Source organism: Furipterus horrens, unplaced genomic scaffold (assembly GCF_987537825.1).
Source record: "Furipterus horrens unplaced genomic scaffold, mFurHor1.1.pri manual_scaffold_4, whole genome shotgun sequence".
Classification (NCBI taxonomy): domain Eukaryota; kingdom Metazoa; phylum Chordata; class Mammalia; order Chiroptera; family Furipteridae; genus Furipterus; species Furipterus horrens.
The window spans coordinates 10,662,522-10,676,051 of NW_028327174.1; the positions used below are offsets into that span (position 1 = coordinate 10,662,522).

Here is a 13,530-nt window from a genome sequence, read left to right on the forward strand (position 1 = left end):
CTGAATGAATGAGCGGATGAACAAACAAATGGATGGATGGGTGAGCAAATTTAGATTGGAATGCGGGCTCCGGCTCCCTGTTAAAAATAACTGCCTCGCGGTCATCTGCACAGACACACGTCCCTCCTCGTGCTCTCTCCCGCCACTGCCCAGCCACTCCTGTGACTTTGCCAGACCAGATTATTTTCCGCCTGAACTTGGAAGCCTCCATTCAGTCTTCATCAGAAAGGATATCGACGCTATTGAAAGACAAGGTCTTGTGCATGGTTAGTGTTGGTGATTTAATACCCTGCCCAGAGCAGATCATTAGCTGGCTATGGCCGGTGTGTTGCCCTTGGCTCGCCAAGAGGCCCTGCCCTAGGGCAGCCGTGGCCCGGCTGGCAGAACCCCATCCGCTTTACCTTGGCGCTGGCGTTGGCACGTTTGCTGTTCAGCATTGGGGGGCGTTAGGTGAGAAGAGTCTGCCGTCAGGGCCTGCGGGAAGCCAGCGTCACCCTTCTACCCCATCCCAGCGACAACGTCAGCAGTCTTTATTTTCAGGTCGGTACTGAGTGGTGAGATGCACTATTCGGTTAAGAACCAGGGGGTCTTTCTGGTCTCTGCTCAGCTGTGCGATCTTGACAGTATCATCGCCCTTCCCTGTAACTCACCTCCAACAGTTACACCATGGACGGCGTCTACCAGATGGTGTGTAAGGTGTGTTCCGGGTGTAATATTTTTAAGACCTTTTATTTATATGGTGTTCTAATGTCCTGAAGTCTGCTGTCTCTTAGCATGCCTCCAGTTTAACACACGTTTCCATCTAGGTATTCGGTCATGTGCTTTGTCCCCTTGATGAAACCACAGTCTTTCTGAGGGGGACAACCATGTCTTATCTATGGGTTTGTCACCTAGAATCCAGTACAATGTCTGGTATTGTATATTCGATGAACAACATGACCTAGCTTTTTCCCTGTACTTGGTTACTTGTTGATTGATTGTGAATGTGTAGCGAAATGCCCCCAAAGACAGGTAACTTGTCCAAAATTCATAAACCATCCACGCATAAGTTCTCGGAATCTAATCACTTCTGTGTGCTGTCGCTAAGGCCTCGTAGGGATGTAAAACTTCTTTTAACCCCCCTCCCTCCTTCTGTATTACCTTTATTCCCAGAAAAACAACACCTGGGCTTTGCGGGTGACCCTCGGATTCCAGTTCCATCACTTACTACTTAGCTGGGCACAACTGGACTAGTTACATTCCATCTCTGGGCGTCACCTGTAAATGGGGAGAAGTACTGATCTTGCAAGTGTAATGACAGAATCAAGCAGCCTCTAGCACACAGTGCCTGATAGGAACAAGTTAACGTTAGTTGTTCCCTCCAGGTTCAGTTCAAGTTCAAGGTGCCCCTTTTCTTCAGAGCTTTCCCAGCCAACCCTTGGGGTTTTCTCTTTAGACAGTTTAGGATAGGTTTCCTCTGTTGTTTATCTTGGAACACCTGTACTCACTTTTACAAAATAGACCCCTCTCTCAGCCCTCTGTCCTAAAAACCACAGGTGCTCAAGTCACGTTAGAGGCTGGGAAGGAGACAGCTCCACGTGATGGGCAAGGGCACCTGCACCATGTGGCCTTGGGAGGTCACAGGCTCTCACTCTGCTTCCATTTTCTCATATCATTCAAATGAAAAGCTTGGTCCACAGGGTCCCTTGGGCCCTTGCAGCCTGGATATCTGAGGCTGTGATGCTGCACCTGGGTTTTTAAAAAGTACCAGAGCCTCATCCTCCGTGCGAGAGCCTCCCCAGACACAGGGGGCTTTTCTGACCATGAGAGGCACAGTCTCCCTGTGTGAGCAGCTGTCCATTGGTCGTTGGCAAAGGGGAATGTGGTTCGAGGCTCAGCTTTCCTTCCCGAGTGGGCCGGCAGGACCAGTGTATTGTCTCATCGGGAAAGACTGGCATTGGCGTCTCACCTGGAAGAAAATGCATCACGATGCAGCTCTACCAGGCCTTTCAATCCCAAGATGGGGAAAGTAATACAGCCTTGGCTTTTCAGTGAGGATGCCCAGGAAGCTAGTGACGTGTCTCACCTGAGACAGAGTGACTTGCGAATGGGAGGTGGCAGCGGCTGCAATGAAGGGGTGGTGACTATGGGCTTGGGAGTCAAGCCTGCGTGACTGCAGATTTTAGACTGAGAATGATCTACCTTTAGGTTGTCCTTCGCTGTCCTTTGCACGGTGCCACATGGTGGCCTTCTGCTGTTATATAGGTGAGGCCACGCATGTCCTCATTTAGGAAGACTCCTCTCCTGGCTCCTCGTCCTCCTTTGATCAGCAGGCCCCAGCACGGCCGCTTGGTCTTCCCCTCTAAGTGAGCTTCTCCTTAGGGGAGCTCCCATTCTTTTCTTTTCTAAGTGTATTTATTGATTATGTTGTTACAGTAGACCCAATTCTTTTTTTTCCCCTTTGTTCCCCTCCACCCAGTAACCCCTTCTCTCAGCCAATCCCACGCCCCGCCCCCCCTTAGTTCATGTCCATGAGTTGTACATATAAGTTCTTTGGCTTCACCCTTTCCTATATTATTCTTAACTTCCCCCTGTCTATTTTGTACCAAACAATTATGCTTTTTAATCCCTGCACCATGTCTCCATTTCTCCCCCTTCCCCGTCCCAGCTGATAACCCTCCAAATGATCCCCAGACCTATGATTCTGTTCCTATTCTGGTTTGCTTAGTTGGATTTTGTTTTTGTTTTTTAGATTCAGTTGTTGATAGTTGTGACTTTGATGTCATTTTAATGTTCATAGTATTGATCTTCTTTCTATTAAATAAGTCGCTTTAGCATTCCATATAATAATGGTTTGGTGACGATTAACTCCTTTAGCTTTACCTTGTCTGGGAAGCACTTTATCTGCCCTTCCATTCCAAATGATAGCTTTGCTGGTTGAGTAGTCCTAGTTGTAGGTCCTTGCTTTTCATCACATTGACTGCTTCTTGCCAGTCCCTTCTTGCCTGCAAAGTTTCTTTTGAGAAATCAGCTGATGGTCTTATAGGCCCCCCTTTGTAGGTAACTCTCTGCTTTTCTCTTGCTGCTTTTAAGATTCTCTCTTTATCTTGAACCTTTGGCATTTTAATTATGATGTGTCTTGGTGTGGTCCTCTTTGGGTCTAGCTTGTTTGGGACTCTCTGTGCTTCCTGGATTTGTGTGTCTATTTCCTTCACTAAATTTGGGAAATTTTTCTTCATTATTTTTTCACATAAGCTTTCAATTTCTTGCTCTTCCTCTTCTCCTTAAGGCACCCCTATTATTTGGATGTTGGCACATTTAAAGTTGTCCCAGAGGTTCCTTAGCCTTTGCTCACTTTTTCAATTCTTGTTTCCTCATTCTGTACTGGTTGACTGTTTTTTTCTTTCTTATGTTCCAAATCATTGATTTGAACCCTGGTTTCCTTCCCTTCACCATTGGTTTTGTGTGGATTTTTCCTTGTTTCATTTAGTATAGCCTTCACTTCTTCCCTTATGTGTTTGCCATCCTTAAGCATATCTCTCAAGCCTGTGAGCATCTTTATCATCAGTGTTTTGAACTCTACGTCTGTTAGGTTGGCTGTCTCCTCGTTGCTTAGTTCTCCCACTGGAATCTTGATTCGTTCCCTCTTTTGTGTCATACTTCTTCTGTCTCCTCATCTTTTGTTTGTTTGCTTCTATGTCTTAGGTAGAGCTGTCACACCTGTTATGTTATAAGGGGTGGAGCCTTAAGTATTTATCAATACAGGGCGACCTGTTTCACCATGTTGTGGTGCTGTGTGTACAAGAGAGGTCTGAGAAGGAACAAGGCCACTTGCTCAGCACTTCCCCTTTTCTAGGCACTTCTCCCACTTCCGTATGGGACTGGTGCCTCTCTAGCTGTTGCCCTGGCCGTTGTTCCCAGAGTGGGTGGGTTTAAAGATGTTCTAGAACCATGGGGACCCTTTAAACAAGCAGATTCTTCTGAGAGATTGGCAGTTTCTTCCTCCGCTCCAACCCCCTCTGGTTTGCACAGTCGGAAGCAACGAGGCTTGATTTTCCCTGGCGCTGGAACCGTGAGCTGTGTGGTCTGGTCTGGTGCTGGGAACACTCCCCAGGTGTCCCTCCCTAGTTTTTAAAACGTGTGACTGAGCTTTCCGCCGGCCTGCCACTGCCACTGCTGCTGTTGTCACCACACCACGTCCTCTCCGCCCCTCCTACCTATCTGGATGAGTATTTCTTCTTTATATCTTTGCTTGTTGGACTTCCATGCAGCTTGATTTTCTGGAACTTCTGGTTGTCTCTAGTTTTGAGGTAGTTGTATTCCTTCTTAGTTGTGGAGGGAGACACAGTGTGTCTTTCTACACCTCCATCTTGGCCGGAAGTCAGCTCCTATTCTTAAATATCATTTGAGTTCCAGCAATACCTAAATCTGCAGCTGGTCTCTCAGGCTTCACTATAGTATTCAGACTTTGGATAACCACTCAGCAAGAAAAAATGAGTGCAATATTAATACACATAACCATTTGGGGTGACTGCAGGTTCAGATAGCTATTATATGTCCAAAGCAGAGGTGTCAGGTGGGCGGTTGCATTTATGATCCTGGAACTCAGCATAGAGGTCCACCTGGAGAGAGAAGCTTGAAGCTATCAGCATATAGGTGGCGTTTCAGGCCGTTGCCTGGAGAAGATCACCAAGGACCCTGAGGGAAATGGAGAATGGGCGAGGTCTGGGGCATGAGTGAGCCCTGGACACTCCAGCATTTGTGGTGATGATTCAACTAGGCTCCAAAGTTGGAGGTTTCCCCAACATCCTCCTCAAATAGGTAATATGCTAGATCCACTCACGGAACTGAGGAGAGTACTTGCACTTCGGGTTAGTGGCTTACTTATTCTTTATAAAGGATACAACTCAGAACCAAATGGAAGAGATGCAGGTGTGGGGCTGCATGGAATGTTCGTGCCTCTGTGGGCCCCCCACCCACCCAGAACCTAGTGTGGTCCCGTCAGAGGCTCCCCAAACCCCGTTGTTGGGCAGTTTTTATAAAGGTTTCATCATGTAGGCAAGATTAAATAATTGGCCGTGGGTGATTAACTCAATCTTCAGCTCCTCTCACCTCTCAGCTGGGAGTTCCAAGCTTCTAATCAAGGCTCGGCTTTTCTGGCACCGGGCCCCCGTCCTGAAGCTGTCTAGAGTCCTGCCAAGAGTTGCCTCGTTAGAACAAAAGGTATTCTTACAATTCAGGAAATTCCAATGATCTTAGGAGCTCTGTGCCAGGGACCAGGAACAAATATGAAATATCTTTCTGTGGCACTGCAGACCTCATCCTTGTCACGCTTCTCACTGTAAGGGTCAACACACACTGTCCCCCTGCCTAGACACTCTTCCCTCTTCCTTCAGACCGCAGTTTAACCCCTGTTTCCTCGGACAGCCTCCTTGGCTGACTTTCCCTTTTCTGGACCCTGCCGTCACTTTGGGCCTCTTCCTTCCAGCCCTTCAGAGTCACAGTCCCCCATCTGTTAGTGTGATTGTTCACTGACCTCGCCCTGTGTTATGGACCCCAGTATGCCCCTCAAAGTTCCTGTGTGGAAGTCCAAACCCCCAACAAATAAGGTCACTAGACTGGGCCCTAATCTGACATGACTGGTGTCCTTGTATAAAGAGGAGATTACAGCACAGATAGTCACAGAGGGAGGACCATGTGAGGACACAGGGAGAAGACGGCCATCTGCAAGCCAAAGAGAGAGGCCTCTGAAGACTCAACCCTGCCAACACCTTGATCTCAGACCTCTCGCCTCCAGAACTGGGAGCATGTACATTTCCCATGTTTAAGCCCCCAGCGCGGGTACTTGTATAACTGCCCCAGCTGACTAATTCCTACAAGGCTGTGAGCTGCATTGAGACGGGGCCCCTCTGGGGATTCTCTCCTCCTTGCATCCCCACGGCCAGCCCGGAGCTTGACTCTAATCTGTACAACAAATATGTGTTGAGTGGGTGAGTGATGTATCTCACGGCGAGGACAGAGAGTCTTGCAATGTGGTGGTTTCATTAACTGTGTTCTGATGAGTCTCAGGCCAAACAATTCTTTATCCTTTTAGGATCTCTGATTTGAACTTCCTCCCTGCCCTTCGACATCTCTAGAATCTGCCCAGCAACCAGACTTAATAATATAAAGAGATTTGGTGATTAAGCTTCCGGACTCCTCAGCTATGCAGAGGCCTGCACTGGTGACTTCTGCTTTCTAGGCTAATTTCAGAGAATAAAGTTTGTTCAATATCTGGCCTCTGCGTAAGTACAGTGTCCGTGACCAATAATGCTGTAATCTAAGAAAGGCTATGGGGGGGGGGGGCGGGGAGGGGATGAAGTAATAGGACCCAGAAATGTCTAGTACTAATGCTTATACTTCAAGTTGAACAGCATTTTACAGGCTACAGCATTTCACTTCATTCTTAAAACACCCTTATAGTGAAAACAGGGTGCGTTCTGTCATCATTTATTTTAAAGAAGTAAAAGCTAGAGCTCAAATATCAAGCTGTTTTGGCCCGGATGGCACTGGGAATAATTGGGAAAGCCAGAGCTTCAGTGCCGACCTTGGACTCCTGCACGGTTTGTGCCGCCCCAGGAGGAAAACGGAGACAATTGCTCCTAGGCACTGTTATTGAGTGGTTCACCGGGGCGTCTGTGAGTGAAGTATCTGAAAGATGCCAGCAAATTGTGTTTCTAAAAAGAGACACATCCAAGAGGTCCACGGCTAGAAGTTGGGGCTGGATCCAGGCCAACTGGATCCCTCGCGGAGGTGTCTGTCATCTGAGAGGTGGCGGCAGCCGCGCGTCCTGGGAGTCGGGTGGTAAAACCAGCCTTGGACGAGAGCCCAGCGGCGGGCTCCGTGTTCCTTTTTAGTTTTTTCTATTTCCAAAAACCAAAGATCACAGAAGGAAGAAGAGGGAAATCATTACTTGAGACAGAGTAGGAGTTTTTATGCTGTAAATTAAGTTCATGTGGGCCTACTCGGGCTGATTCGGGAGGGGCGGCAGGGAGACTTGTCTGTGGATCTTGGCAGATGGAATCATTACCTGGACTTGGCCGGATTGCAGAGTCTTCTCTGAGTCGCAGGCCTTTCTTTTTGTTCTCTCTAGATACCCTGGGGTGGGGTGGGGTGGGGTAGGCCCTCAGCCCAGTGCCCTCTGGTGCATGCTGAAGGAAGTTAGACTCAGCGTGCCCTGGTGGGACCAGAGGACTTTGTCTGCAGCCCCAGGCGGCGTTCAGGCAGGACCCGCAGAATCGGTCAGCTCTGTCTTGACCAGCCTTTCTGCCTGGCCTCCCATGTCCTCTGGAGCCTTGTCCACTGGCTGCCCCGTACCCTGGGGAGAGAAACACTTTTGCACATGTTTTCTAATCTTGCGTTCAGGTGTGAAAACATGGGCTTTGGCCACAGAGAGATCTGAACAACCAGCCCTAGCTCGGTGGTTCCCAGCCACTTGTCTTGACAAGTGACTTTCCCTCGCTGACCCTGTTTTCCTTTCCCTCGCTGACCCTGTTTTCCTTTCCCTCGCTGACCCTGTTTTCCTTTCCTGTGGGGGCTTGTAAGGCACTCTGAGACAATGCTTGGAGTGCATCCATCCCAGGGCCAGGGCCAAGTGCTCACAGAGACGGCTGTCCTTGGAAACACAGGCTCCGTCACAGGACAGGCGTGCATACGCACACACGGTGTGAGCGGAGGAGGAACAGGTGGGGGGATAGTCCTGCATAAAGAGGGTGTTGAGAAAACCCGCTGTTGGCCTAAATGAGGAGATCCCACAGTCAGTTTGGGGGAGAGCTTCCAGGTCATCCAATGTCATCGTGTGCTCCGCACGGGATCCTCCTCCCATCACATGTCAGTTAGGTGACCTCCCCATTCCATAGCCCGCAACCCTGCTGTGCACCAGGATTAAGTGGGCTGTCCTTTGCAAAGAAATCCCCAGGCCTGATCCGAGGAGAATCAGCTTCAGTTAGGTGTGGGCCGCTGCCGGGAAGAGGGTAGTCACACCATCGAGAAGTTCTGCGTGGAGATCATAAAACCCAGAGGGCAGGGACTGGCCTGTCTTCTTCACTGCTCTGCCTCTCTCTCAAAGCTGGCACAGAGCCTAGTGCACAGTCGGGGCTCGGTGAAGACCTGCTGGGTGAGGGCTGACACAGGCAGCCTCTTCCAAAACAATTCGAGAGCTTAGAAGCTTCCCCCCAGAAAGGCAGCTCATTTCCGTCTGGGTTGGTGAACTCTAATGGTTACTTACGGTCCGGCTTATAATAAGCAAAAATCTATCTTTCTTTAATCTTCATTCACTCCGAGTCATGCTGTTTTCTAGAAGGACAGATTCTAATTCCTCTTAGAAGGGATTATCCCTCAGCTGTGGAGGTCAGCAAGGGTGGGATGCTTATCTCCAAATGCAATCAGGGCTGGCTAAGCAATGAATAAGCTTACTTCATCAAGGAAACAAAATGATGGACCAAAGGACCTTTTTAGCTAGAAGCACATGGATCCCATCCCCAGGGCATGTGATATAAACTTGGGGTGCATAAACCTGGTGACAGGTCCCAGGTAGGAAATGGATACCTTTGCCGTTGTGCAGAGGAGGAACTGAGGGACTAAAAATTGACCCAAGATTGCATTCCAGTGTAGGAAAGCTAGCATTTGAACCGTGAGAATTATACTCAAGTTCAAGGAAAGAAGAGGGGGCCAAGTTTGGAGGAGCTTACGTGGGGAAGAAATCCAAGCATAGAATCAGTGGTGGAGCCTACCTCTTGGCCGATGGCGTGTTTCCAAACACCCGACTCCCCTTCTCTGGGCTTCCCCTGTAGGCATAGGTGGTTCCTAATCAATTGCTAAGATCTTCTCAGCTCCTGTGAACTTCTGTGATCCCAGAGTGCATTAGCTGGAGCTAGGGAGCATGTAAGTTCAGAAATAGTCTTTTTCAACCCATTCAGGGCTGTTTAAATACCCTTTTGTGTTGCATCTTCTCAGGAGATATTTTATTATTCTGCACCCAGTAGTCGGGCACCAGTGGAACGATTCTTTCGGGATGTTTAGTCAGTGGTGATGTGATACTATATGTTTTCCCTATTGTAGCCATCCTGCACTCAGACATTCATTGAGTGATACTATTAAAGGCTTTTCTGTTATAAAATAGCTTATGAGAATAAATATGATGTCAGAAGGGCATGGTTGCTTTCTCTGCTAATAGTCAGGAGAGCCTCTCTGGTGATAACATGTTAATATTCACCTGCTGGCAGAAGCACAGCTGATTGGATACGCAGTAGTGATTGGCAGTCTCCCCCTGTGCACCCAGCACCTTTTTCTGGGGATGGGCAAAAGGAGACGGCGCTGGAAGCATCCGTGATCAGAGCCAGAGCTACCTGCTCTGGGGGCTTACCTGGAGAGGTTACCTAGTACGCATCCACTTCCACCCCATTTCGATAGAGGCCACCAGCTCCAAATGGGATGGGATGGTGATGTTTTGATGATATTTATTTTTCATTCAACCATTTGTTCATCTCAACTCATGCCCAGAAAGCCAGTAGATTAGCGTATAATGGGAAATACTAGAACTGGAGCACTTGAGGAATAGCAGGTCAAAAAACATATGCTGCAAGGTGTAAGGAATGAATGGTGTGGGATTCTGGCTTTATTGCAGATTAGCTGGGTGGCCTTGAGCAACTAAACTGACGACTCTGGGCGGCCTCCGTTTTCTTCTTCCATGAGCTGGATACTCTACATATATCATTTTATTTGATCTGCACGTCCTTTCTGGAGGCAGGAGGTAAATTTCATTCTTGCCCTCTGCGATAAGGTAATTAAGGGTCAGGGAAGTTCTGCCTCGGTCAAACCATACAGAACCAGAGCTAGAACCCTCCTTTGTATTAAAAACCCTTTTTCTGATTTTTCATGCTGCCTTCCTCGTACCTGGTGGGTGAATGCCCAGCCTGCCCTTTCCAAGCCTCCGGTGCCACCTGGCAGCGTTACCAGTCCTTCCTCCTGGGGCCCCACCTCCGATCAGCAAGGGCCCTGCCTCGAGCCCAAAGCCAAGGAAGGAGGAGGAGGGGAGTTTCCAGCGCAGAGCCATCTGTCTGCTGGCTGGTGACAGGACACCAGGGCCCCAGCAGAATAACAAGCGTGCTCGCTCTTGTCTGGCTGTTGGTGGTGATGTATGAATAAGCAAAGAAGACAGCTTCATTTTCATAAGCTAACTTGTGCCACGAGTAAGGAATACGGGGAGCAGCGCACTTCATCATAACCACAGGGCCAGCACGGGAACGGTGACAGAGCCTTTGCTGTTGGTCACGGTATTTTATTGTAATAACTCTGAAGCAGATGAGACAGCGCGGGGTGCTGAGATGCGGAGGGAGGCAGCTCCCAGGCAGCCCGTGTCATCGCCCCAAGAGGAAGCCCCTGGGATCCGGCCTCTTAATGGGATGTTGGGCCCACGATGTGTTGGCGTCATCAAGGTAAAGGGCTGAGACGCTGACCTCTGCAGACCAGGGTGTCGATGCCTCCTGTAAAAAGTGACCTGTCTCATAGGTGCTGCACCTGCCTAGACAGGTGTTATGGGACAGCGCCAGCCTCAGAGAAGTTTTGGGAGAAGCTTGGGCGTTTGGCGGTGTGTGCAGCGAGGGAAGGGCAGGGGCACCTGCAGGGCAGGAGGGGAGGCGGTAGATGGTTCCAGCTGGATGCCGAGCAGCTATCACCCTGCCCCTCACAGAATCAGCTGTTCCCTGCTCCCCCTGCCTCTGGCCCGTCCGTGTTTCTGTCACTACAAGCACCCTGCTGCCTCATAATTGTCTCTCTGTCTCCTCTTCTAGCTGCCTCTAGGGCAAGGACTATATTTTGTTTGTCTTTGATCCCTTCATATTTTGTGTGGTGTCTGACCCAAAGCAAACTCTCGATTGATATTCAACCAAACCGAAGTCAAGGCCGAGTAAGGATCATGTCAGCTAAAGAAGCGGGGAAGCAGCCGAGGCTGCAGATGTCTGAATCCAGGCAGATGGGGCAGTACACAGGGGTGGGGGATTCCGGGCGTCATGATAGAAATGCCTACCGAACATTCTATTATGCTCTAGACTTTCTCAGTGGTGATGCTTGTCAATGCTGAGCACATGGCGCCCTTCATCACGCCGAAAAAGAATTGTAGTGACCCCATCAACCTAGGGTCACTAGTAATTATGAACCAGCTCCCTCAAGGACCCCACGTCCCCTCCGTGTCACAGCCTCTGTGTAAGGTTATTAAATGAGGCCACAGCTTCAAGCCTGGGCACACAGCTTTCTCAGCTGAGGACGCCATGCCTTGCAGATCTCGCTGTTTTGCACAAACATCCCAAGCTTGCTGCGTGTGGAATCAGTAGGCTCTTGCACTTCCTGGATTGGGGATATTTTTCTGAGGGATTCTACAAGTTTTTGAATGTGATCATATAGAATGACAAAGAGGGCGGCAGTATTTTTTCCCATGCCTCTAATTTATGTATTTGTGCTGGGGTGTTGATTTAGATCGGAGCTCGATAAATTGATCAAGTAAATTACAGCAAACCCACACACCATCATTTCAGGGAGCTGTCACCCTACCGAGGAGGCCCTACATCACCCAGCACAGCGTTCCAGAGAAACGCTGCTTTCTTAGTGTGCTGCGGGGCTCTCCTTCGGTCAGGTAGGTCTTTATTTCTCACGCTGGCCAACAGCTTGAGGATTTTAACTCCTAAAGGCATCACTGAGCTGCAGAAGACAGAGATTATTAGTCGTGTGACCTTTAGCACGTAATTTAGGCTTTCTACACCTCCGTTCCTCTTTGTATAGGTGTGGATTTATAATTTCTATCATAACCCTTTGTCGTAAAGGTAAGTGGTGATGCACTGAGACAGTGGTAGGAATCTGGGCATCAGACAAATGGGGAATTATGTGCAAAGCTGGGTCCTATGGGAGCCTCAGTTTCCTGCTCTGTAAAACGGTATTGATACTAATTCCAAGAGAAGACCTGGGCGTGATATGGTTGTCTCCCAGAAGGCAGTTGGATCTGATGCCTGAATTACCTTACTTCAAAGGCCCAGGGATTTGCTCTGGGGACGCAGAAGCAACTGTTCCTCCACCACACACTCCTGAGTTGATGTGATGTTGACATGATGCAGGCTGACCGCGAGTAAAAACGCTGAGGAGGTGGCCAAGGGGCGGCCCTTCTCTGTGGGTTCCCATCTCGTCAAACAAGGGTCATTTCTTTCTCTCTGATGAGATAATCATCTCAGGTCCTGCCCAGAAAGCCAGTGAACTAGTATATAATGGGAAATATTAGAACTGGAACACTTGAAGAATAGTATGTCAAAAAATATATGTTGTAAGAGCTAACGAATGAGTGAATGAATGAATGAATGAATGATGTGGGATTCTGGCTTTATTGCAGACTAACTAAGTGGCCTTGGGCAACTTAACTACTCTGGGTGGTCTCCATTTTTTTCTCCATAAAATGGGGATAATACAAGCAGGCTGGCTGCCTGCATGTGGGAAGTAAATAAGTTAATGGAAGTTAAGCCCTTGGGTCAGAGCCTGAAAACTCCCAAGAATGAAAGCTACTGTCGCGATTTGCCGTTAATCTGTCTCCTTTCAGGGCTCACTGACCCACGTGACTCGGCTTCTTTTAGCACCTTTGCATTCTCTGTCCTTCACAGGTCAGCAGGTCCTGGGCTTGGTAGAAAACCAGAGTGACTGGTACCTTGGAAACCTGTGGAAGAATCACCGCCCTTGGCCAGCTCTGGGAAGGGGCTACAATACAGGTAAGTCATGAGGGGCAGCGAGGGGCGGGGGTTACAAAGGGCCATGTGAAGACTCTTGCTCCTTCCTTGGGGAAAAGAGGTAAGCCACAGCACAGGTGAGGGTCACCTGGTTGCCTGGGACCCTTCCAGTTCTTCCTCAGCGCTGCCACTATGGGCCGAGTAGCTATGGGGCCTTGGCCATCTGTGGGTATCTTCACCAAAAAGCCCTCTCCTGGCTGACCTTCAGATCAGACTTACATAGGGAGGAAAGTAGCAGATGATGTATTGACTCTGAACATTTCTGGTCAGGAGCGACATGATTTCTGCTACTTCATTGGCTAAAGCATGTCCTGTGGCCATGCCCACCTTCTGGCCATGAGCCCCGAGGCAAAAAGGCAGAAGTATTTGGTAACTTAACTGGTGTTTAGGAACATCACGGCCATTAAACAAAATGTCTAAAATCAAATCCGTTATTCTCTCTTGTTGCTAACTGCAAACTGTGTCTCTTCTTTCTCTCTCTGTTACAGTATCATTCATTCACTCATTCATTCTTTGTTCAGCTGCTCTCTGTCGATCGCGCCGGGTACTGGCCCCAGGCTAGGTGGGCCAGACTCAGGCTGTGCGGCCCCGTGGAGCGTGTACTGAAGGAAGGGAGATCAGCCCTGCTCTCTTTAGGCTGATGTCCTGCCAGTGTCTCTCTTTGAAACACCTCTGGATCCTTCTGCCTCCTCCCCTCTGTCCTCTTTGCCACTGCCTTGGTACCCTTGTGTCAGAGGATGCAGACCCATGA

At 49.1% G+C, this 13,530-nt stretch overlaps 1 protein-coding gene across 4 annotated transcripts in view; it reads left to right on the forward strand.

Moving 5' to 3' along the window:
* LARGE1 (LARGE xylosyl- and glucuronyltransferase 1) overlaps window positions 1–13,530 on the forward strand; it is a 522,466-nt gene that overhangs the window by 356,485 nt on the left and 152,451 nt on the right. For all 4 annotated transcript variants that reach the window (XM_090272547.1, XM_090272549.1, XM_090272546.1 and 1 more), the window contains exon 7: window positions 12,657–12,761. In XM_090272547.1, coding sequence (XP_090128673.1) covers window positions 12,657–12,761 — 105 coding nt within the window. The remainder of the gene's footprint in view (window positions 1–12,656; window positions 12,762–13,530) is intronic.